Source organism: Emydura macquarii, unplaced genomic scaffold, assembly GCF_026122565.2.
Source record: "Emydura macquarii macquarii isolate MOO-44397 ecotype Brisbane River unplaced genomic scaffold, CSIRO-AGI_Emac_v2 contig_2422, whole genome shotgun sequence".
Classification (NCBI taxonomy): domain Eukaryota; kingdom Metazoa; phylum Chordata; order Testudines; family Chelidae; genus Emydura; species Emydura macquarii.
The window spans coordinates 11154149-11178422 of record NW_027132559.1 but is presented as its reverse complement, the minus strand read 5'-3'; the positions used below and the strand labels follow the sequence as shown (position 1 = coordinate 11178422).

The following is a 24274-nucleotide window of genomic DNA, read 5'->3' as shown; positions in this document are numbered from 1 at the left end:
GAGCAGCTGCTAAATTTGGCATTATCATCTCACTGTCTGAGCAATAATATATGGACATATCCGAATGGAAGTCTGCATGAGAATTACTGCTGCTTGAACCAGTAGGGACAGACTTTCATCCCTTCTACCCTGAATAAGGGGTTGGGACATGAATGCAGAGGACATAACCAATTTCAACAGGGAGTCCACAGTGAATCCAGAAGATCTCCTGGTTTTCTTGATTGTGTTGCCTTCTCCCTCTGAGGTGAGCAAATCCACTCCCCCTTAGAAACACAATTTGATAGCAACTCCATGAGTTGGGGGTATATGATTTAGCTCTCGTAGTTTACCTATTGGGCTATAGAAGGGTAACACATGGCCCTTTTAAATGCAAAATTCCTATTTAAATCTGCAAGACCAAATCACTTGCACACAAAAGTATTAAAAGAATTGGCTGAAGTGGTCTCTGAATGGCTAATGTTGATGTTTTAACAAATATTGGAACAGTAAAGAAAGGACTGGAAAAAAACTAATGTAATGCCAGTGTTTTAAAAGAGTATATGGGATGACCTGGGTAACTAACTAAACTTGATATCATTCCAGACTGAATCATGGAAAGGTTGTTATGAAATGCATTCAGTAAATAATTAAGGAATGGTAGCATAATTAATGCCAGTCAACATGATTTTATGGAAAACATATCTTGTCAAACAAATTGGTTATTGTTTTCTGCTGTGATCATAAGTTTGGCTGATAAAGTTAACTGTTGATATAATAGACTTCTGTAAGACATTTGTCTTAGTCCTACATGACATTCTGATTTTTAAAAAGTTAGCATTATATAAAATCAATGCAGATCACATTAAATGGATTTCTAACTAGCTAACTGGTAGCTCTCAAAAAAGTATTTGTGAATTTGGAATCATCACACAGAGGGGGCATATCTAGTAGGGCTCTGCAAGGATCTTTTCATGGACAAATGCTATTCAGTATCTTTATAAATTTTCTGGAAAACATTGAAAATCATTGCTGGTTAAGTTTGCACATGACAAAAATTGGTGGATTGGAAATAAAGATGAGGACAGGTAAGTTGTTCAAATGAGTCCCACCTTTCCACATGATCCAGATTAGCTTGCACAACATGCATTTTAATACAACAAAATGCAAGGTAATATATCTAAGAACAAAAAATGTAGGTCTCACTTACAAGATGACTGTATTCTGGAATGCAGTGTCACTGAAAAGGACTTGGGAACCATAGTAGAGAACCAGTTGCACATGAATTCCCAATGCAATGCAGTAGATAAGATGATGAACACAATCCTTGGATGCATAAGCTGGGGAGCATCAAGAGCGTGTAGGGAAAGGGTATTAGTTCTGCGTACAGCATTAGTGAAACCATTACTATAGTGTCCAGTTCTGGTGTCTACACTTCATAAAAAGGATGTTGATAAATTTAAAAAAGAGTTTAGAAAAGAGATACAAGAATCGAAGTCTGCAAAGCCTGTCTTATAGTGAGACATTAAGAAACTTGTCTATTTTGTTTATCAAAGAGATGATTAAGAGGAAATTTGATCACAGTCTACAAGTACCTACAAGGGGAAGAGACATCGTATAGTAGATGGCACTTCAGTCTAACAAAAGAGACCTAAGAAGGGCTGGAAGCTCAATTTTGACAAATTCAGAATAAACATATGGCTCACATTTTTAAGTGAGGGTAATTATGCATTGGAATGATTTACCCAGAGTGTGGCAGATTCTCTGTCACTTGATGGGCTAGATCTACAAAGGGGACTTAGGCATTACAATGCCTAACTCCTAGGTGCTCTGCCATCCAATGGAATTCACAGCCCCAAGTTAGGCACCCAGTTCCCCATCCACTCTGTGGGTACACTTAGGGCTCGTCTACACTACAGAGATTTATTGACAAAAGACAGCTTTTGTCTTTGTAGTGTAAACAAGGACTTAGATACCTAAGAGAGGGATTCACAGAAGTCAGCACTCTGAGTGGGGAGCTGCCTAAACTAGCCAATAGGAAACGCCAAGGAAAAGCCTAAGGCCCTACCGCTCAAAGGGTAGTTAGACACCTAACTCCAGGCTGGAGGAAGGTGACTCCCGCTTAGAATTCACAGCCATGAATTCTGTCATGATGTGAAGCACATAAACCCTTCCTTCTGAAAAACCAAAGAATTACTGGGTGCTCTCCTAAAATGTGGGAGACCTATGCTTGAAGCTCTTTTCTGCCTGATTTGGAGCAGTGATTTAAACGCAGGTCTCCCACATTCCACAAGATTGCCCTAACCACCTTGGTATTCTGGGATAGGTCATTCTCAATCTTTCCAGCTGAAGCTGTTCCACTTTGAATAAATAATTAAATATTCATTAGGACCAAAAGAGAAGTAAAAAATAGATACATTAACTGTGTAACCTAGTGATGAGGGCACTCCCAGGGATGCGGGACAGTCAGGTTCAAGTCCCTACTCCAATTAACAGTTGATTATTTATACAAAATGGAACAGCTCCAACAGGACAGATGGAGAGAGACCCTTCCCCGCCCCACCCCCTCCCCCCGAACACTAAATAGTCTGGTGGTTAGGGCACCCACCTGGGTGGGAGGCAGGAGAAGGTTCAAGTTCTTGCTCCAAATCAGGCAGAGTAGGAAATCAAACCTGGATCTCCCACACCCCAGGTGCACACACTAACAATTGATCTATTGAGTATAATGGAACACTGTCCCTCTCTCACATGCTGTCTTTTATGTTCTGCCCAATCTGCTAAGTATACTCAAAGCATACCTACCAGATCAGGCCCCACAGGTGAGATAGGTGAGGCTTAGGTGTGACCTAGGGCACTGAGCAGCTACATGGCACTGGGACTTAGGCAGTTGTGCACATGCCCACTGGGAGAAACTTTGTGGCCTAGAATGTTAGGTGCCTACAGGGTTACGTAGCAGCTGAGCAGGGTTTTGAGGATCTCAATTGTACCTAAATGTTGGATCTAGGTGCCTAACTGCCACTTTAGGCATCTAAGTCCCTTTGCTGATCTAGTCCTAAATCCTTTAATCAACATGGGACGTCTTTCTAAATGGTACACTATAGCTCAAACAGAAGTTATGGGCGTGATGCAGAAATTACTGGGTGACGTTCTTTAGCTTGTGTTATGCAGGAAGTCACACTAGATTATCATAGTCAGGGCAACTGTACCTGTAGTCCTCCTCTATGGTTCTGCAAAGGAACCCACTTTAGGGTCCTTGCTCCTCAACCATCACTTCCCTTGGGTGGACACTCACATCACACTCCCCACTGATTGGAGTGTCTCCAGACTGCACAGCTCCCTGGCTATACTGTGAATTCTGCAGCAAAGTCTGACTTTCTAAGCTGGCCTGCTCAGCTTTTTCTCCATGGTTAAGTTACAATACAACTCTTCTAACAAACACATTTATTCTTAAGGTAAAAGCATTACAGAGAAAACATATTCAAAATCATAAAAGAACGCATGCTAGTAATCTTACCAGAGATCACCCACTCACTCCAACAAGGGTTCTGGCTGGTGTTAGTCCTTCAGATCCTCCACAAGGTTTTTTTCCCCTGAGGTCACAATTTCATCACAGCATCAGCTCAGAACAAGCACTCTCATGAATCTGAGTGTCACTCCTTTATCCAATTTGGGTCTTTGAGGAGACCATCAATAGGTAATCAACCGGACAATGGGTTTCTGCTCAAGGCACAGCTTCAAAAGGATGGATCAAGAGGTAGGTCATTTGCATTCCTCTATTTTGTTTGTCTAGCACAGTGTTTCAAAGAGTCCCTTGAAGCTCATAACAGGTCCCGGCATTTCCTTTAGCTATACCTCTTCCTTAAATAAATTACATTTAATCCCACAATAATATCTAAATATTTGTATTTTTAATACCATGAACTCCTAAAATACTTAAACTTAATTCAGTAAGGTTTAACTAGGATATTGCAGGAAATTGCCATACCTGTCACAATCATAATTGTCTCTTTTGGCCTTAAAATGTATTAATCTATTTGTAAACAAATATCTGTAAAAAGCACCAAGACAAAAATGAGATTTGAAAATTAGAACAAAACAAAAGGAATATAGATTCATAAACAGATGTGGAGAGATGAGAGACAAAGCAAATAAAGAGGAGAAAGTTTAGAAATAGAGGATATTGACCTTTAGTCACAAAGTATAGAAACATTTGCAAGTTCACAGACTTCAAATAATAAAAGCAGACTTTAGAGAACACCAAATAGAGGTGCAATACAAGATAAATTACTGTTAGACTGGAGATGAAGGAGAACACATTTACGGTGTCCTCAAAGGACTGAATTTTCCTCCAGACAACATTTCATCTGAGTGGCTTGAGAAAACAAAATATAAGTTGATGGGTACATTCTACACAATTATGCTGTACATGATTCTATATAATTACTTTCAACACATTAATTATATTCACTAATAGCAAAAAAAACAATCAAGGAATGAAAAAGAATGGGTGTTCATATTAAAAATTATATAGTGTCTGCTTAGGAATGGACATAATGAAGCTTTCACATTGTAGGAAAATAAATTACTGGTTACACGATTACCAAATAATCACCAAGATCAGATAACACATGGCCTTTTAATGACAGTCTTATCACTAAGATTAGTGTATAAGATTAGCCTAATATGTGGCCCTCCATGGCATAATTAGGTGGTTTGCAAAACCATCAGTGAAAATCTTCTGACTTCCCGTCTATGTCTTTGCTTGTTTTGTAAACCATCAGTCTCGTCTGGCCACCAGTTAGCCATGTAAAGAGACATGTCACCATCAGGGGGCATCAGGAACACATTCTTGCTTCTTTCGGGGTGACTGTTATTCCTTGTCCAAAAGATGCTGAAGAATAGTTAAAGCCTGAGATGGCACAGCACAAATCAGGCTCCAGTTCAGGCTGGAACTCAGCTCAATTAAATGAGAATTTCCTTAACATGATAAGCTCTATGAGTGTGGTTACCTCTGATATGGCTGATGCCAGAGGAACATGTTGTGCAATTTTTGGCAGCCTTAGCCCAGTCAGTGTTATCCTCTTCTACAACTTCAGGACACTTCATTGGCATCTCTTTCTGCATTTGCCTGACAGGTTTTCTTGAGCTATGTGGTGTTTTTTTCAAGCTGATAGCTAGTCAAGGAATTTACTTGAGCTATGGCCTCTGAGGAAGACTTACATTATCCTATTACTATATGCAGTGTTGTTGTAGCCGTGTTGGTCCCAGAGAGACAAAGTAAGCTAATATCTTTTATTGGACCTACTTCCGTTAGAAACAAGCTTTTGAGCTACAAAGACCTCTTCCTCAAGTCTGGGAAAACCTGACCTGAAGAAGAGGTGTGTAAGTTTGAAAGCTTGTCTTTCTCATCAACAGCAGTTGATCCGATAAAAGATATTACCTCACCCATCTTATCTCTCTATTATCTTATTATGCAACTTTTCATTAGCTGTACTGGATAATGTCAGCTCCAATGGGTCTGCATGCCTGTTCTTTTTTTATTTATTTAATCATCATACATCATCATTTATTTAATCACATTATCAGACCACACCCTCCAGATTTTGTGACTTGTTTCATTTAGATTGAGATGGCCTCTTTGGCAGCAACACTTAGTTTAGGTTCTCAGGACACATGGGCCACTGGGTAGTGAGAGTCAGTCCATGTCAATTGGACATTATGGTACTTCAGGAAAAAGATATTTCAAGAAAGTCAGAGGATGAGATGGTAAAGAGCTTCACCAGCTTTGTCCCTTCCTACAGCACAAGAACAGCCCAGTACCCAGGGCATTCGAGAACATTTCTATATTTTGAGTGTTTAGTGCATTCTCAGACCTTCACCAATACTTCACTTTAATTGAGTCCCCTGAGGAGTCTAGCAGTTTTGCTCTAGGTACGCTATATATCTGGCACACCAATAGATCACCACCACTGCCATTTAGGCAGATCGCTCACCTGCATCCCTCCTTAGAACGGAACACAATAGGAAGAAATACAAGAAAAAACAAACCAGTACCTAGAAAGAAGTTCATGAAAGAGGTACTCTTAATATGCTGCAATCAGCAAATAGTTACCTCACACAGGTTCAAACCAGTCAGTCAAACACCAGAACCTCTGCCTCACACTGATCAATACAAGATCTATAATCTAAGGATATGAAAAGGCCCAAGCTTGTTGCCAGAGTCATTCAACCTGATCTGCTCATAGAAGACACAGCAAGATCAGAGTTAATTCACCTAGATCCCAAGGATTCACTAAACCTAGGGAGGAAAGGTCTGAATGGCAAGTCTATTTCCTTCCATACATATGCAGATAAAAAAAAAAAACCTCACTCACATCAAAGCCCTGCGAGTGTATCTGGTTACTCTGCTAGACCAGAGACAAGAATAAGTAAGAAATCCTGCTAATCTCTAAACTCCCAGGCACCTCATATTGGGAGACTTCACCAAGACTAATCTTGGGAGACTTCACCATCCAGGTAAATGATGACACTTTTGACAGGAAAATCCAAAACCTCACAACAAACTCTCCATCTGAGGTTCTCCCACAGGTATTTGCGTCCAGTGCTGGATGTGGGCATAAAAATGCAAGAACTGCTCACCCCTCTTCTGGTCAAGCCATTTCCTTTTCTAGGTGAAAAAAATAAACATTCTCTCCACTGTGAAACCAAGGCTCAGTCCTCTTTCCCCTATTATTCAAAATAATTTGAAGTCATTGGTAGAGTTGGTGAGACAACACAGGGTGAAGTGCCAGCAGTAGTTCAAATGACACCCAGCTTTACAGTTGAGGTACAGCGGATGTAAACAGCATTGTGTCCCAGTTTTCTCAATTCCTACCTGAAATCAACACATGAGAGAAGAATGGGATCATATTTAGCTAGCTAAAGAAGCCTAAGGTGAACCTGATTGGAAGAGAACACTATATAAACCATGCCTCCTCTATAACATTCCCAATACTGTCAAAAGACTTTGTCCTGTGATCGTTAAGTGAATTTGCAACACTCTTCAACTCCTTAGTGCTTTAGATGCCTAGAGCAGCACAAACGAAACAAAAACAAACAAACCAAACCAACAACAAAAAACATCTCCATCTTGATTATAGGAATTTTCTTATATCTAGGAATGAAGCCACAACCCTCAAATATTCCTTCAAATACAATATACAGCACCCCATCTTTTACTGGGTGGTATATTTGCCTGCATTGCAACAGAGGTCGCCATGAACACATCACTTTGGTACTTTGATCTCTATAATGTCTCTTCACAGATTACAGATTCTAGTTCAAGTACTGTCCTTATATTCAAAGCCTCCCAGGAGATTGACCCTAATTGCCCAAGAGATCGCCTCTTCCACAACAGCTTTGACCTCCCACATGATCTACATTCCACTGAAACAATGAAACTGTCAACTAATAAGAGGAGGCTTGTGAGAGCACCAGTTTACACCAGGAGGAGGAGTGTAGCCCTTTATTTCCAAACTTCGGAAGACAGAAAATGAAGTTCCCCTTTCCCTCCCTCCACAACCTCCATCATTTTTGAAAAATCCAGAACCTAAAAGCTGTAAATATTGAGCTAAATACTAAAATGGTTAATATAGCAAAGCTCCAATTCAGTCATAAGAAGTAATGAGGTTTGGTTATTGCACCTTTCTACGGGTTCTTGAGCTCCTTATTATAAAGTAGCTAACAAAACCTAGACTTAAGTTTACCTGAAGGAACGGATTCTATCTCCTAACCTCTACTCCACCTTTCAGTTTTTCCAACACTTTCCAGAAAAAAAACCATCAAAACCTCCCAAACTTCTCTCCAGTCAAATGCTATCTTGATTGCATTTATGCAGGTGAACATTTTTTCAGACAATCTAGAGTATTTAAGACAAGTCTCTGTGATATTCACTGAGACAATGTACATATTTCATGCAATTGTTTTAGTTCCATTTATTGAGAACAGCTCCTCCAGTGATTTGATGAGAAACCATACACTTTTTAAAAACAAAAAAGAACACTAAAGAAATAATGGAAATAATTTATATCACAACAATGGGCAGTACTTGTAATTGCAGTAGACATCCACTTAATCAGTTGCCAAAGTTCATGATTTTGTCATAAGTCTCATGATAATTATTGTTTTCCTTAAAGCCCTAGCTCCTGGAGTCAACTAGATATGAGATGATTTCAGCCTTAAGAAAGTAAGTTTATAGCCCTCGTAGCTGTGGAGAAAGCTTCAAAGTGTTACCCCAGGGTATACTAAAAACTCAAAAAGCCGAAGGCAAATAAAGAGAACACCAAATCTATTATTTTACATAATGTCATGATTTTAAAGCCAATTCACATGATTTTTGGTGAGCCTGACCCATGATTTTTTTTAACATTTGGGATTAACAATGCTGTAAACTGCCAAGGAACAGCCAAAGTGTAGTGTTTTTCCATGACTTAACAATAGGACCCCTAGTTGCAAAAAGCCTGTTTAAATGGCAACCCTATGCTGTCTGTAAAGCTATTCACAGGTTAACAGGTGTGAACTGGTGTTTGCTGGCACATATTTTCCTGCACTGTGTTAGTTCATACTATTTGTCTTTTAGTTTGTGACTATATTTTTGTGTTTTTGTTTTTTAAGATATGTTAAAACTTTGAACACTGCTTATTTTAAATCAGTTAATGAAATAGAAATAAATATCGCAATATATCTATATGAGTCAGTGATCATCACGATTGATTACTTGGTCAGTTCCTGTTTACATTTTTATGTGTCAATTAAAAGAATTCTGCTGTCATTTTATTTAATTACCAAATATTACATAGTCTAATAATTTTCAAATCAGTAACCCACAAAAAAAAATACTACTTTAAATATGCATGAGAGAAAGAAGTCAAATCCTAATAGAATAAAAGATATTCAGTTTTTGTGACAGTTAATTCTTCCATTGCTCAGAACAACACTGGGTAAAGTCCAGCACAAATACAAAGCCATTGGAGTTGCCAGAGTTCCAATCAATTATTATGGCGACGTGATGAAACAAATTCAGTACATAAGCAGACATTCCAAGTTTATTTAATGCACAAGATGATTCATTGTTATAACATGGTGAGGCTAAATGGAAAGACAGAGAAAGCAAACTGAATATTAGGACTGGAAACTTCCAGATGTGAGCATAAAATACCAATGAGCTAGTGTTACCCAAAACATAAAATACTCAATCAAAATGTAGTAAAATAAGTTAGTTTCTGTCATCATTTAGTCATCAATCATTTCACAAATATACAAAACTGTTAACAGCCATGATCAATTAAGAGAATTCTCCCTACTTTAAAAGCACCTTTCATGTCTCAGTAAATCCATTTGTGGTCACTGCATGATTAAAAATCTCCACACCATCTTTTTAAAGAATTCTGTATAGCCCAGACAACTCATCAGAAATAAAATGAAACTGAATAATAGACAGAGGGAAATCTTTTTGCATATGTTTCAAAAGAATACCAGTTGTTTCATTCACAAATATTGTTTTACACTGTTTGCATCTAAGTTCTAGAAAATTTGTTTTTCCCTTTATTGCAAATTCAGACTTAGCACAGTCCACAACTTTGCACTTCTGATTAAGTACTTATATCCAATTATGTAAATTGTTACCCTAGTATTTTATCATTGCCATAACTAGCCAGTTCTTTAGAAGATATAAAATGCATGTATAGTCACAGCAATAGGTATTTATTGATTTTTTTAAATTATTATTTTATAAATTGATGGACAAAACAGAGCACTGTGTTCTTATAGGTACAGTATTCTAAAATGGATTTTAAATTAATCTGTAGTTTAGGAGTTTAGGTCCAGATTTTCCCAACATTAAATATATTCAGAGATGGTTCAACATTAGCTATACTGGGTAAAATGTTCAAAAGTCAATGGGACCTAAGCTCCTAAATCACTCAAGTAGTATTGAAAAATGTACCACTATTTACGTTGACCAGCTAAATGCAGGTAAAAAGCGTCAACTTGAGTCTACACTAAGAAAAAGGTCAAGGTCAGATAAAACATGTTAACTAACCCAGTCAGTTTTCTTACTCTAGTCAAACCCTTTGCATACCTTGTTTGGTTAGAACATAAACTTTTCATGTTTCTTATTACATATTTACACAGTTCCTAGCACAAACGGACCCCAATCTCTGTTGGGGTCTCTTGGCAACACAAAAGAGTGTAAAAGCACCTTCAGATGATCCAGGCTCTGAAGAAATATAGAAAACAAGTCTATAACACTTCATGAAGATTTATTGCTCTGCAGCAACAAAACATAAAGTATAGAAACAGAAAGAAGTTACGTTGTTTATTAGTTTAAAAAAACTGCCTATCATGCTTTAATCCAAAGGTTCACAAACTGTTTCATGGACCATTAATTGCCTGTGGAGCATTTGCTGGTGGTATTGGGTGAGTTGAATGGTCACATGATGCTCAGAGTAGTTTGTGCACATATGATTAGGCAAGTAAATGGCACTTTTCACGAACACTAAATTCAGTCAACTAATATATATATCCATATGTTGAAACATCATCATATATGCATTTAGGATATCCGATACTGTTCATTCCTTGTATCCCAAGTATTCAAAAATCAAGAAAGATTTCATAAGAGAAAGGTAGAAATATTTGCCTTATAAAAGTATAACTTGACTGTAACACAATGTTCTGGAACAAAATCAAAATGTTGTAATGATTTTAAAGCTATTTTTGGTGTTGACAAATAATTTAAACACTTTTCCTTTTTACTGCTTATAGTCATAAATTTTCCACACCAGTTCTTCAAAAAAGTAAGCTATAATAATCTTTTTTGCCAATGTACACAGCGATTTCAAACTTCTCTTAAGTGGCAATGTAAAACTATTTGCTTGATTTACATCTGGGTTTTCATTAGAGTACTTCTTAACATCTACTTTGAGAGTACTTGTAAAAGAACTCTGCCTGTAACCATTCATCTAGATTTTCCAGCTCTTTAATCATTTTAAATTTAAATTACCAATGCACATCCAATCCTAAGTCCCTTAAAACCAGGCTTTTTACAAGTTCTTTGATACTTATCTTTTTAGCGATATCTTACATTTTTTTAAGGAACTCTTTGTCCTAACTTGCTGTCTAGACCATATCAAGCAGAAATGTTAATTCTATTTTATACTGCTCTAAATTTGAGTTTCCACAGTGATTTTTTTTTTTAAGTATGCAAGACAAGACTTTCTGTGTGTGCCATCAGAGGATAGAGTTCAAATATTTTTAGTTGGTTTTTTTTTGTTTGTTTGTTTGTTTGTTTGGGTTTTTTTTAATATTTTGACTAGTGTAGAAAACGTCCTCACAAATCGATTAGTATTATTTAAGTATGATGTTGACAAAGTGCTGGTTTTATTAATAGTTACATTTACTTAAGAAAGCCATTTTGTCATTAAAATGGTAAAGTAAGATTAATTAATGTCTGTATTACAGTATCTTAGAACATTTTGGATCTTTGGATACAGACTGAAGATACATAGTATTTTTGGCTACACACTGGCTAACAGTGAGGTGGGCTTTAAACTAAGTGTGATGGGGGCAGGCGACAAAAGCTCACAGGTAAGTCCAGAACATGAAGACCTGGGTGAAGGATCAGAATCTAGGGGGAACAAAGCAATCATAGCAGGGATACAGGAGAGACAAGAGGGAATATAGAGAAGAAATCTAACAAACATCTTAGATGTCTGTATACTAATGAAAGAAGTATGAGGAATAAAACAGGAAGAACTAGAAATTAGTGAATAATCATAATTATGACAAAATTTGCATCACAAAGATTTGGTGGAATAATTCACATGACTGGAATATTAAGTATAGAATAGTACAACTTGTATAGGAAGGACAGGCAAGGAAAAAAAAGAGATGGTGTTGCCTTGTATATCAAAGATGTATACACTTGCACTGTTTGAGATAGAAATGGGATGCAGATTTGTTGAAAGTCTCTGGGTAAGGATAAAAGGGGCAAAAAACAAAGGTCATATAACAGTATGGGGCTACTATAGACCACCTAACCAGGAAAACAAGGTGGATGACATTTTTTTAAAATAACTAACAAAATCATCCAAAGCACAGGACTTGGTGGTGATGGGGAAATTCAACTACCCAGACATCTGGGAAAATGATACAACAGGGCACAGATTATCCAACAAGTTCATGGAATGCACTCCAGACAGTTTTTTATTGAAAAAGGTGGAGAAAGCACCAAGGGAAAAGTCTTCTAGATTTGATTCTGACCAATAGAGAGGAACTGGTTGAAAATTTGAAGTAGAAGGCAATGATATCATGAAATGATAGAGTTCATTCTAAAGAATGGTAGGAGGGAAAATAGCAGAATAAAGACAATGGACTTCAAGAAGGCAGACTTTAGCGTACTCAGAGAATTGGTAGGTAAGATCCTGTGGGAAGCAAGGGAAAAAAGAGTTCAGGAGAGTTGGCAATTTTTTAAAGAGACATTATTACAGACACAAAAGCAAACTATCCCAATGCATAGGAAAGATAGGAATTGTGGTAAGAGAACAACCTGGCTTAACCAGCTTTTCAGTGAACTGAAACTCAAAAGAGAATCATACAAAAAGCTGAAAATAGGTCAAATTATGAAGGGTGAATATAAAAAATAAAAAGACAGCACAAACATAAGGATAAAGCTAGAAAGGCCAAGGCATAAAATAAGATTAAACTAGCTAGTGACATAAAGGGTTACAAGAAAATGTTTTACAAACAAATTACAAACAAGAGGAAGATCGAGGACAGGTAGACTTATTACTCAATGAGGACAGAAAATGAAGCAATGGCTTAGTTGTTAAATGCCATTTTTGCTTCACTTTCCACCAGAAGGGTTAGGAGCGATTGAATAACTAACATAGTAAACATCAGTGTAAATGAGGTATAATCTGAAGCTAAAATAGGGAAAGAGGAAATTAACTATTAGTTAGGCCTGGTCTACATTACAAAATTAGGTTGACATAAGCCACTTTACATCAACCTAATTGTGCACATGCCTACACTTAAATTTGTCTCCCACCGATGTAAGTGCCCCAACATAGTAATACCAGCTTCTCAAGCAGTATTGAGCTGTGGTCACTATGGGGAGGTCGACATAGCAGGAGTGTAAACACTGCTTTACCAATTCCAACCCTAACAGTCCTCCAGCAGCTGTCCCACAATGCCTGACACTGACCACTCTGGTCACAATTGTTAACTCCACTGCACAGAGGTCATGCATACCAGAAGTTGCCTTCTCCCCCACCTTTGTCCCCCACTTTCAAACCCTTGTGAATTTTTGTAATGCCTTTTCCTGGTTGTCTAGCTTAGTGAGCACACCTCTATCTGTTTTTGTTGTGCGCAACTGCCCAGCTGACCATGCCGACTACACACTTCAGATGCATTCCTGTCTGGAGAAGACAGGAGGTATTGGATCTCCTGGGCCTATGGGAAGAAGAGGCTGTGCAGGCATAGTTCCAAACCAGCCGTAGTCAACATCTATGAGCAGACTGCTTGGGGGATGTAGGAGAAGGGGTCTGACAGGGACCAGCAGCAATGCCACTTGAAAGCCAAGGAACTAAGACAGGCATATCAGAAGGCCAGGGAGGTCAACAATCAATTTGGTAGCAAGCTGCAGACCTGCCACTTTTACAAAGAGCTACATGCTATTCTAGGCAAAAACCCCACCACCACTCCACACACCTACGTGGATACCCCCAAGGAGCCTCAGTCAGAGACCAGTGCCATGAACAGTGAGGAGGTGGAGTATGGGGGACCAGTGACTGGGGGTTCCAGTTGTGCCATTATCCAGCACCTGTTTTTGACTCCACTGCAATCCAACCAGTCCCTGCAGTTGAGCACTGAGAAGGCCAATGCAGGGGAAGAGACCTCAGTTAAGTATGTAAATAAATTTCCCAGTACAATGATGGAGTGCCCAACTTAGCAGGAGACAGCAATCGCTGTTTAATTAATTTAGTCATACTATAAGATGTAGTGCTATCACAAAGAAAGGTAGAGCTGCTATCTGCTTTTCATCCCCCTCTTGAGTTAGGCAGGGGTCCCCGGGAGGCAGGACATGCTGAGCAGTTCGTTTATGTACATAGAGTTGTTCCTTGAATCCTCCTGAGACATCTTGATGAAACTTCCGTGGAGATACACTCCAATCCTCTCCTGAAGATTTCTAGAGATGGCAGCCTTAATTATTCCTCTGCAATAGGGCACTTTCCCATGCCAGTCTGCGATGACTTCAGCAGGCACCAGTGCATTAAACAGGCTAGCAACATTCCCATGATAGTGACAATGGTACCTATGTGTGTTTTATCTGTAGCTGTGGCAGTTGCAGCCTTGACAGGTTCCTCCTCCACACTAGCAGAATGCCTGAGCCAGATAGGAAAGAGAAAAAAAAAGGATATGCGAAAATGTGATCTGCAAGATCCTGCAATCAAATGCTGCATCAGATCTTGAACAGAGGGCCTGAAGGGTGAATAGTGCAAACTGTATGAAGAAGGAAAGAGCAGATAAGAGAAAGGCACAGGAAAAGGAGAGGGAGATGCACCAGGACATAATAGGGCTCTCCATCAGCAAATTCAGATGCTGCACACTCTTGTGAACCTGCAGATTCAATAAGCCCGGGCTTGACTTCCATTACAGTCAGTGGAGAACTACAGCATAGCACGTTCCTACAAACACCCCTTCCCAGCATTCCACATGGCCTCAGGGCCCACACGCCTCCCACTACCACTCCACATTAGAGGAAAGTATAGACAACCACAGATTCACATACACATTGACCTGTGAGAATCATGATTGACGTATATATCTACAATGGATATCAATATTCCTTCTCCCTGTTTATTTATTAAGGTTCCTAATTTTTTTTAAACGTATTTACTTTTAAGATTGTCAGATTTTTTTAGCTGTTTTCATAAGTGAATAAAACTCTTTTGTTTTGAAACTTATTCATCTCTAACAACACATTGCTGTATAATACCTGCTGGCAGTAAAGTAGTGGTCTTGTATACTCACAATCCATAAGACCAGTGCCAAACAATGTAGTTGACATTAATGTACCACAAGAACCCCAACATTAATAGGTGCGCTGTCAGTGATATATGCACAGTTGTGCAGTTAGCACCACACAACTCTTCACAGGCCCCCAAACTGCAGAACCAGGTTGAGCACAAAACATCACCGCACGTTACTGTGACTTGCAGTTAAAGTGCTCTTCTAAAGCCTCCTTAAGCCATACAGCTCCATAAAGAGCTCATCTAATAGCCATTATGTCTGGCTGTTCAAACTCAGACAGACAGACAGACACTCCACCTCTGCCCTTTACCCCTATGGCAAGTTTCCCCTTTTGCTTCACAAATATTATGCAGATGCAACAGGCAGCTATAATCATTGGGATATTTTTCACACTGAGATCCAATCTGGTGAGTAAACAATGCCAGCGCCTTTTCAATTGACCAAAAGCACATTCAGCTATGGTTCTGCACCTACTGAGCCTGTAGTGGAATCTTTCCTTAGTGTTGTCAGGGTGGCTGGTATATGATTTCATGAGCAAGGGGTAAGCTGAATCCCCCAGGACCACTACCAGCATTTCAGTATCACCAGTCGTAATCTGCCAGTTGGGAAACAAGTTCCCTTTCTGAACAGTCCTGTGTTCTTAAAGATGTGAGCATTATGCACCTTCCCTGACCAGCCAAACCAGATGTCAGTGAAGTATCCCTGGTGACCCGCCAGCACGTGCATAACAATGGAAAAGTAACCCGTTCTGTTGAAGTTCTCTGTGGCAAGGTGCTCTGGGGCCAAAATAAGGATGCATTCCTTCTGTAGCTCCACTGCAGCTCAGGAACTTCATAGCTGCAAAGCCATCCACTATGTCCTCCACATTGCCAAGAGTCACAGTCCTGCATAGCAGGAGATAAGTGACCCTCACACTAGCATGACAGCAGTCCCCACAGTGGATTTTTCCACTTCAGAATCAATTCCCACTGACCAGTAGTAATCCCTCATTGCACATTTCCAAAGTGCGCTCGCCCTTTGCTTTTCCACTGTCAGTGCCTTTCATTTTGGTTTCCCTGGGTGGATGGTTGGTGCGAACGCAGCACACACATCCAGGAACATGGCCTTTAGCATCTGAAAGTTCTCCATCCACAGCTCATCACAACAAACCTGTATTGCAATGGTGATCCCACCAGTCAGTGCTCATTTCTTGGAAGTGGTGCTCTACAGTTTGCAGCTCCCCCATGAACACTAAGAACAACCTTGAATTGGTTCTTCAAAATGACCACTAGGAAATTGTCATGTTCGTCACAGTTCTTCTTGCAGCTCTGAAAATACTGGAGGATCGTCCGTCCTGTGCTTGCAACACTCATGAAAATAGTGTAGAGCTGTGCAGGCTCCATATTTCATATTAGATGGCAAACAGCAATGAGTCCCATGTGGGTTCATGAGAAATTGAAAATAGACACAAAAATTATGGGATATACATGATATTATGTGGTGGGGAAGACTGCATTGTGGGAAGTTCAACCCTTCCTCCCAGTAACCCCTGCACGAGTTGTTTCTGTCCACCATGCATTGCTCAAACTACCCAAAATAGAGTGCACTGAATGGTGGCAGTTGCACACTGGGATTCCTACCCATGATGCACCTCATTGTTCATTGACACAAGCACTCCTGATGAGTATGCAGAACAGCAACTCAATAAGCCAAGTATATACATGCACAAGAAATATACTAACTATGGCGATTGTATGCTGACATAACTTGCATTGGCAAAACTTTATAGTGTAGACATGGCCTTAGACAAGTTAGCAGGGCATGACGAAATACACCCTAGAATATTTAAGGAACTGACTGAACAGATTTCTGAGCCATTAGTGATTATCTTTGACAACTCGTGGAGGACAGAAGAGATCCTGGAGGACTGAAAAATGGCAAATATAGTACCTATCAATAAAAAATGATATAAGGACAACCCAGCAAATTTTAGACCAGTCAACTAAACTTCAGTACCCTGAGAGATAATGGAACAATCAATCAATCAATTTGTAAGCATCTAGAAGACAATAGGGTGATAAGTAGCAGTCAACATGGACTGGTCAAGAACAAATCATGTCAAACCAGTCTAATATCTTTCTTTGGCAGGTTAATAGAAGGGAAACAATAGATGTGATGTATCTTCATGTTCGTATATAGATATTCAGGTCTGCCTGTAAGGGACCATATTCTATAAGTATATTCTTATCATTTAGCTGGTTACAGGAGTATAAAACAAAGAATCAAAACCACAGGCCTTCTCTCACTGTGACAGTCTGAGGCCTTGTACTTTGGCTCAGATGCTGGAGTGGCAGCCATAAGCTGGGAAGTGTGCAGACACATACACACATTCCAACATAACAGCTAATACCAGGCTGTTAAGATGGTGATCCAATCTAACACCTCCAGATCCTAGAAAGTCTAAAGGAAACCTGGTTTGATAGCATTCTGTCTGGCAAAAGAATTACTTATCAACAGTTGTAGTTGTAAAATCTACACTCCTTATTGTTTTGTCTTTATGGTAACCAATTCTCTATTATCTATTTGAATGAGTTCTGTCTGGTTCTTTGATTGTTTCTGTTTGTTGCATAACTAAGCGTGATCAGTTAAGGTGGTGGGATATGATTGGTTAAAGAATTATGTTACAATATGTTAGGATTGGTTAAAGAATCAACTTGTAATATTGTTAAAGAAATGATTGGTTGAGATACATTATAAAAACTGAGGTAAAACAGGAGGTAGGGGGGAAGATTTATTGGTGTAAAGGACTGGGGTCCTAATGGATGCTTGCTTGAAAAGATCCCAATGAACCTGTTGTATTGCCTTTTGCTGGACTCTGGACTTCTGCTTCTGTCAGTGAACTAAGAACTGAAAGGACTGGGGTTGGTGGGGTCCTAACACTTGATTTTAGTAAGTTTTTTGATATGGTCTCACATGAACGTCTCATAAACAAATGAGGAAAATATAGCCCAGAGAAACCTAATATAAGGTGGGTGTGCAACTGGTTGGAAAACCATACTGAGAGAGTAATCATCAATGGTTCAAAGTCAAGATAAGAGAGTATATTGAGTAGGGTCCCGCAGCAACCTGTCCTAGGTCTAATTCTGTACAATATCTTCATAAATTATTTGGATAATGACAGAGATTGCATTTATAAAGTTTGCAAATGACACCAAGCTGGATGGGGTTGCAAGTGCTTTGGAGGATAGGATTGGATTTCAAAATGACCTTGACAAACTGGAAAAAATGGTCTGAAATAAATAGGATGAAATTCAATAAGGACAAATGCAAAGTACTACATTTAGGAAGGAATAATCAATTGCACACATACAAAATGGGAAATGACTGCCCACTGAGGTCACTATAGCTCCACTCATGTCAAGACAGCCAAGACAATTGACACCAACTGAGTTTGTGGGCAACTGTTTTTGCTTTACAGCAAAGTGAAAGAACAGGAAGAAATAGCATGATTTCCCAACTTCCTAATTAAAGAAGAAGTACTTCAGAAAAGGATCTGGGAGTTATAGTGGATCACAAACTATATGACAAGGCTGGCCAAACTGTGGCTCGTGAGCCACATGTGGTTCTTTTGCAGTTAAAGTGCAGCTCGCAGAGCTCCCAATGTCCCCCCTCCCCCCACCCCCAACCATTCTCCACCTACCAGATTGGGGTGGAGAGTTCAGGGCTTTTGCCTTGCAGCAGGGTGATAGAGGCTAGAGGTTTCTGCCCAGCAGGGAGGGGGTCTCAGGGCTTCAGCCCCAGGAGGCACACCTGTCAGGGCTTGGGATTTCAACCCCACAGTGGGGTGATGGGGGTAGGGGCTTCTGCCTGGGGAGGCACCTGCTGGGCTTCCAGGCTTCCGCCTTGTGGCAGGGTGGTGGAGAGGTTCAGGGCTTCTGCCCCATCGGGCGTGCCTGCCATGTCCTGAGCCCCACCACCACCCCACAGGGTTTAAGCCCGGTGGCCCGGCCAGTGCGCCAGGGCTCTCAAACTTCTGAAAATTGTTGTATGTGGCTCCAAGGGTCAGTAAGTTTGGCCACCCCTGCTACACGATAGTCAACAATGTAATATTATTGGGGGGTGGGGGGGAACCCAAACAAAAACCAAACCAAACCAAAACAACAAACATCGTTCTGGCATGTATTAGCAGGAGTGTTGTAAGTAAGACACAAGAAGTAATTCTTCCACACTACTCAGCACTCATGAGTCCTCAACTGGAGTATTGTATCTGGGCACCACACTTCAGGAAAGATGTGGACAAATTGGACAGAGTCCAGAGGAGAGCAACAAAAATTATTAAAGGTCTAGAAAATGTGACCTACCAGGAAAGACTGAAAAATTTGGTTTGGTTTGGAGAAGAGAAGACTGAAGGGGGAGACGATAAACAGTCTTGAAGTACGTAAAAGGTTGCTTAAAGAGAAGGGTAATAAATTGTTCTCTTTAGCCACTGAGGAGGACAAGACTAGAAAAAATGGGTTTAAACTGAAGGAAGGGAGATTTAGGTTAGAAGTTAGGAAAAAAAATTTAACTATATGAGTAGTTAAGCACTGGAACAAATTACCTAAGGAGGCTGTGGGATTTCTGTCATTGGAGGTTTTTAAGACCCACTTAGACAAATACCTGTCAGTGATAGTGTAGGTAATATTTAGTCCTACCTCAGTGCTGGGAACTGAACGAGGCCTATCAAAGTCCCTTCCAGACCTACATTTGTATGATTTCTATGCTTTACTCAGGCACATTTGGTAATGGGATGTTCCATAATAAAACAACATGTGCTTGCTTATACAGAGAAGGAAAATTTTGAAGATTATGGAGCATTTATTGCTTGATTCTGTGAGATGCTGAGTTTTCTCAATTTCTAGAAGTTTGCTGACAGTTGAAAGTGATCAGCTTCATTTGAAAGCCACAGGAAGATTGGGGCTTTCAAATGAAAATTTGGTGAAGAGATTCTTAATAGCCGAAGAAAAAGCAGACAAATTACTCTGAATCTGAAGGTACATAGACATATTGGGTCAGATCCTCAGGTGGTGTAAATTGGAATAGCTCCACTGAGTCAAGACGTCCAAGACAATTTAAAACAACTAAGTTTGTGGCCAACTGTTTTTTATTTACAGCAAAGCAAAAGAACAGGAAGAAACAGCATGATTTCCCAACTTCCTAATTAATTCATCTTTCTGATAGCTCCCTTTCCTACTCTGGAACGCAACTGTGGTGCTTGTTTTCCAAAAGACCTCTACAAATATCATTAGGATAATTCCATGTATGCACCAATGAGCCAAAAGTCCAAGTCTGTTTGCTGCTAAAAAAATTGGTGGAACAAGCACAAGCACGAATTGCAATGTTATTTTAACATGCACGCATACACACACACATACATACATTTATGTTTTAAAAAAACATTGCTATTTATAAATTTATAACAATTTACAACATTGCATATTTTATATACATGTGTATGTGTTCATACACCCCGCTTGCCTCTTTGTAATTCCCGTGTTCTTTGTAACCTAAGCATTTTAAGTAATTTCATTATACTGACAGAGGAATAATCAGTATTCTTAAGAGATGCTAAAATTTATCTGAGGATGTCAACTTAGAAAGCAAAGTGTTCCTTTGAAGTTAAAGATTTAACACTGAAAAAAGTGTACTGAAACAACATTCTAAGATTTTTGTACACACATTTTCTAGTACTCAATAATTACACCACATAATTAGCATTAGATCATACAAATTAAGCATAACATTTGTCTTTGCTCTCATTTGGGACTGCTAGTGTTCAACAAATGCTCTACATAAATAAAATTGAAGCACCTTTCCAACTGAACACAGCAGGAAGAATTATTATCTTTAAAATACCACTGAAAATGAAATAAGATACAAAATAGATGTGCTCCACTGCACTGTAGTTTAATATTAAATATTATTTATTGCTATTACTATTTATACATTGCCGTGGGGTATGTGGTATTTTGTATTAAGAAACTATTCTCTCAGACTTACTGACAAATAAACATTAAACCTTTTTGTGTTTTAGATTAGAACCAAAACAGAGCAGAAGTTATAAAATGGTTATTAAAAATCTAGTTTATTGTACAGTAATATAAAAACTGTTTTAATCACACTAACATACACTAGTAAATATACACTTGGTCATAATGGCTCAACAGCAGCCAAAGATTATCAGCTTGGCCTCATGCCTTATGTCAGTCTGTGGGTGAAATGCTGGCTCTACTGAAATCAATGGCAAAACTCTAATTTTTTATTTCAGATTTCTATCTAGGACTGGATTTGAACTCTCATTGGCTGGGTGTGACTTAGATTCAATGACCAGGGCATTTCCTTTTGAGCCATTCAGGTTCTGATAGAACATATCTCCTTGACTTCAGTAAGGCCAGGATTTCACCCTTTCTGGCTAGTTCCATACATACTGGACTTTTACAACTTAGAGGGACACTTCCAACTTTAAAAAATATCACTCCTTTGACTGAATTTTTCCACTACCGCTGTGAAAAGTAACATTTCAAATTACTGTAACTGAAAGAGATTTAAAATGTTTGATGTATTTATATGGTTACTCTATGCACTTGATTGCATTTCATGCACAGTCATTTTCCAAAGTTTCTCAAATATAGTCTGATACACTCTGGTTCTTCTTCTGGTTTGTGAACAACAGAGCAGAGAGAAAATATGTGATTGTAAAACCAGGATAATTGGCAGAAGGATTCCGGTGCAGGTATAATACCAGAAACAGCTTTTGATTTTCATTTTTAAATGACTACTAGATCTCAGGTTGACAGCATCCGTTTAAATTTCATAGACAGCACTGTCTTCAACAAAGCACAAACGTAATACCACTTGGTTCTCACTCATTACGACAGCGGTCTTTACCAATGTAGCTATTCTTACACTGTACTATATACCTTTGAGAGAATAGTTAAGGCTGGCTAATGATCTTATTTGGAATAGCACCAAAGTTACTTTCTGGCAAATACATCTGGCAACAAACAGCACAAATTATGGTAAAATTTAGACATGTTAAACTGCATCTGCATAATTTAAGTGGTCTATTTTTGGCTTTTGTGGTTAGATACTGGGGATTTATACAAACACACTTTTCTAATTTAGGCCAAATAGGGGTTTTAAAACCCTGCTGACAATGAACCATTACATGGAATTCTAGACAGAATTCTAAATAATCTGACCTTATCAATAAACTATTGGTTTTGTTCATCAAAGCAGACAACTACAACCAGCTGTTAGGTAAGGAAATGGTATCCAACAGATTTGACTTTGGGTAAAGGAATTCACCATTCAGTAAATGAGGGTTATGTACCTGAACACTTATTGAAAATAACTCATATAAAACTGCTCATTATTTTTCCAAAGTCAGGAGCTGCTTTCTGAAGAACAGTTAGCATGCAGCTTAGCCCTTGAAATATGTGTCTGCCTTCTTGAACAAGTAACACCACAAGTGGAGTCAGTATTTTTTTTTTTTTTTAAATTCTTTCCAAGCATTAAGATCGTTCACATGTGAGCCAATAAAAGTTTGAAGGACTTCTTCCAGATTTATGGAAGTTTGCCTGTTCATAAATACCTTTAAAACCCTTCTGAATCAATTTTTTTAAAAGCCACTATCAAAACGAGATGTCAAAAGACATGTTTTCCCCCATCCAGCCTTGGCATGGAACAAATAAAACGCGTGAGGAGCAGCTCCTGGCTAGTTTGATCACACAGACAGGTCCCAGGAGAGTTTGTCTTGGCCGAGAAGGCAAAGATGCTTATACAGAAATTACCCCAAATTTTATGAGCGACAAAATAAGTAACAAACAAAGTACAGCTGACTATCTCCGGGATCTGTCCTGCACAGACCGCAAACACTTTAACCCTTCCTCTCTCCACGACATCCCACAGCCGTTCAACACTTCAGTGCTATTCGCCTAAAAGACGAGGGGTGGCAAATGGCTTGGCACCTTTCAAGAGAGGAAAAAATAAACCAACAGCACCCGCTGCTGCTGCTGCTGCTGCTGCTTCACCGAGGAGAGACCGGGGACCTCTCGCCACCCCCAGGAGATGCAGAGGACGGGGAGGGTCTTCCCCTCCCCCGGCAGAGCCAGAGATGAGGACAGCCCACGTTTGGAAAGGGGGAGCCGGGGGTCTTCCCCCAAACTTACCGTTCCTGGGCTGACATTTAGCTCCTGGCAGCTTTTCCCTTCTGCCCTCCGCGGAGCGCTTCATCCTGCAGGAGGCTGCCTGCCCCCCGAAGTAGCCGCGCAGGAGGGAGGGCGAGCTAGCAGCCCGGGACTGATGCGCGCGGCCAGGGCAGGGCGAGAGGGACCAGCCGCGGGAGAAGAGATCCGGGGGGGGGGGGGTGTGGTGGAGGGGGGGGAGGAGGGAGCTTCACAGCCGCTCGGGGAGAGTGGTCCCGGCGCGGTCCCGCCTCCTCTCCGGCCGGGCTGTCAATCAGCAGCGGGCGGGCTGGTCGCTGGCCGGCTCGGGCGGGCGGGCGCGCGGGCACTCGGCTCGGTGCCGCCTCAGCGGGCAGGGCGCGGATCAGCGCCTTGCAACTTGCGCCCCGCCTCTCCCGAGCGCAGCGGGCTAAACCCAACCCAACACACACACACACACACACCCTGCAAAATCAGAGGGACTCGCTGGGGTCCGGGGCGGGGCCAGCAAGCTCGAAATAGCCCTGGAGATGGGGAGGGAGGACTGGGAGCCCTGACAGCCCGTGCCAAGCCTGTGCCGCGGCTACATTCCGCCTCGGGGCTGCCTTCCCCCTGCGCGATTTGGGGGCGGGAAACCGAGTCATAACCGCGGCCTCCCTCATCTCTCCGTGCCCCCCCCCACCCCCGCCTCCAGCAGGTGGGTGCTGAGCACCTCCTCCTCCCTCACTGAGTAAACCCAGGCGCCTGGAGGGCATCCACCTCCTGGCCCCCGCTCCCAGGGGTCACCCGTGTCAAAAGTCAGCTATGGAGAGCGGAGCCCCCCCGTCTTAGTCTAGTGCGGTCACAGAGTAGCTATCTTCATTTGAAGACATGCCCCTGCAAAAATCCACTGTGTGCCAGCCCTGCCCGCCTCATCAGAGCGAAGGGGGAGCTTACCAACAGCCCAGAGGAGACACCGGCCACAAACCACCCCTAGGGAAATTTTGGAAGCACAGGGCTGTAAAGGGGAGGACCGGACTGGCAGTCACTCTTTACCTGGAAAG

General features: G+C 40.5%; 1 protein-coding gene across 2 annotated transcripts in view; it reads right to left on the bottom strand.

The window, feature by feature from the left end:
* The window catches only part of ZNF385D (zinc finger protein 385D), a 568873-nt gene extending 545521 nt beyond the window's left edge, over positions 1-23352 (bottom strand). For both annotated transcript variants that reach the window (XM_067561938.1, XM_067561940.1), the window contains exon 1: positions 23238-23352. In XM_067561938.1, coding sequence (XP_067418039.1) covers positions 23238-23301 — 64 coding nt within the window. In that variant the 5' untranslated portion in view covers positions 23302-23352. The remainder of the gene's footprint in view (positions 1-23237) is intronic.
* Between the last annotated feature and the right edge of the window lie 922 nt (positions 23353-24274).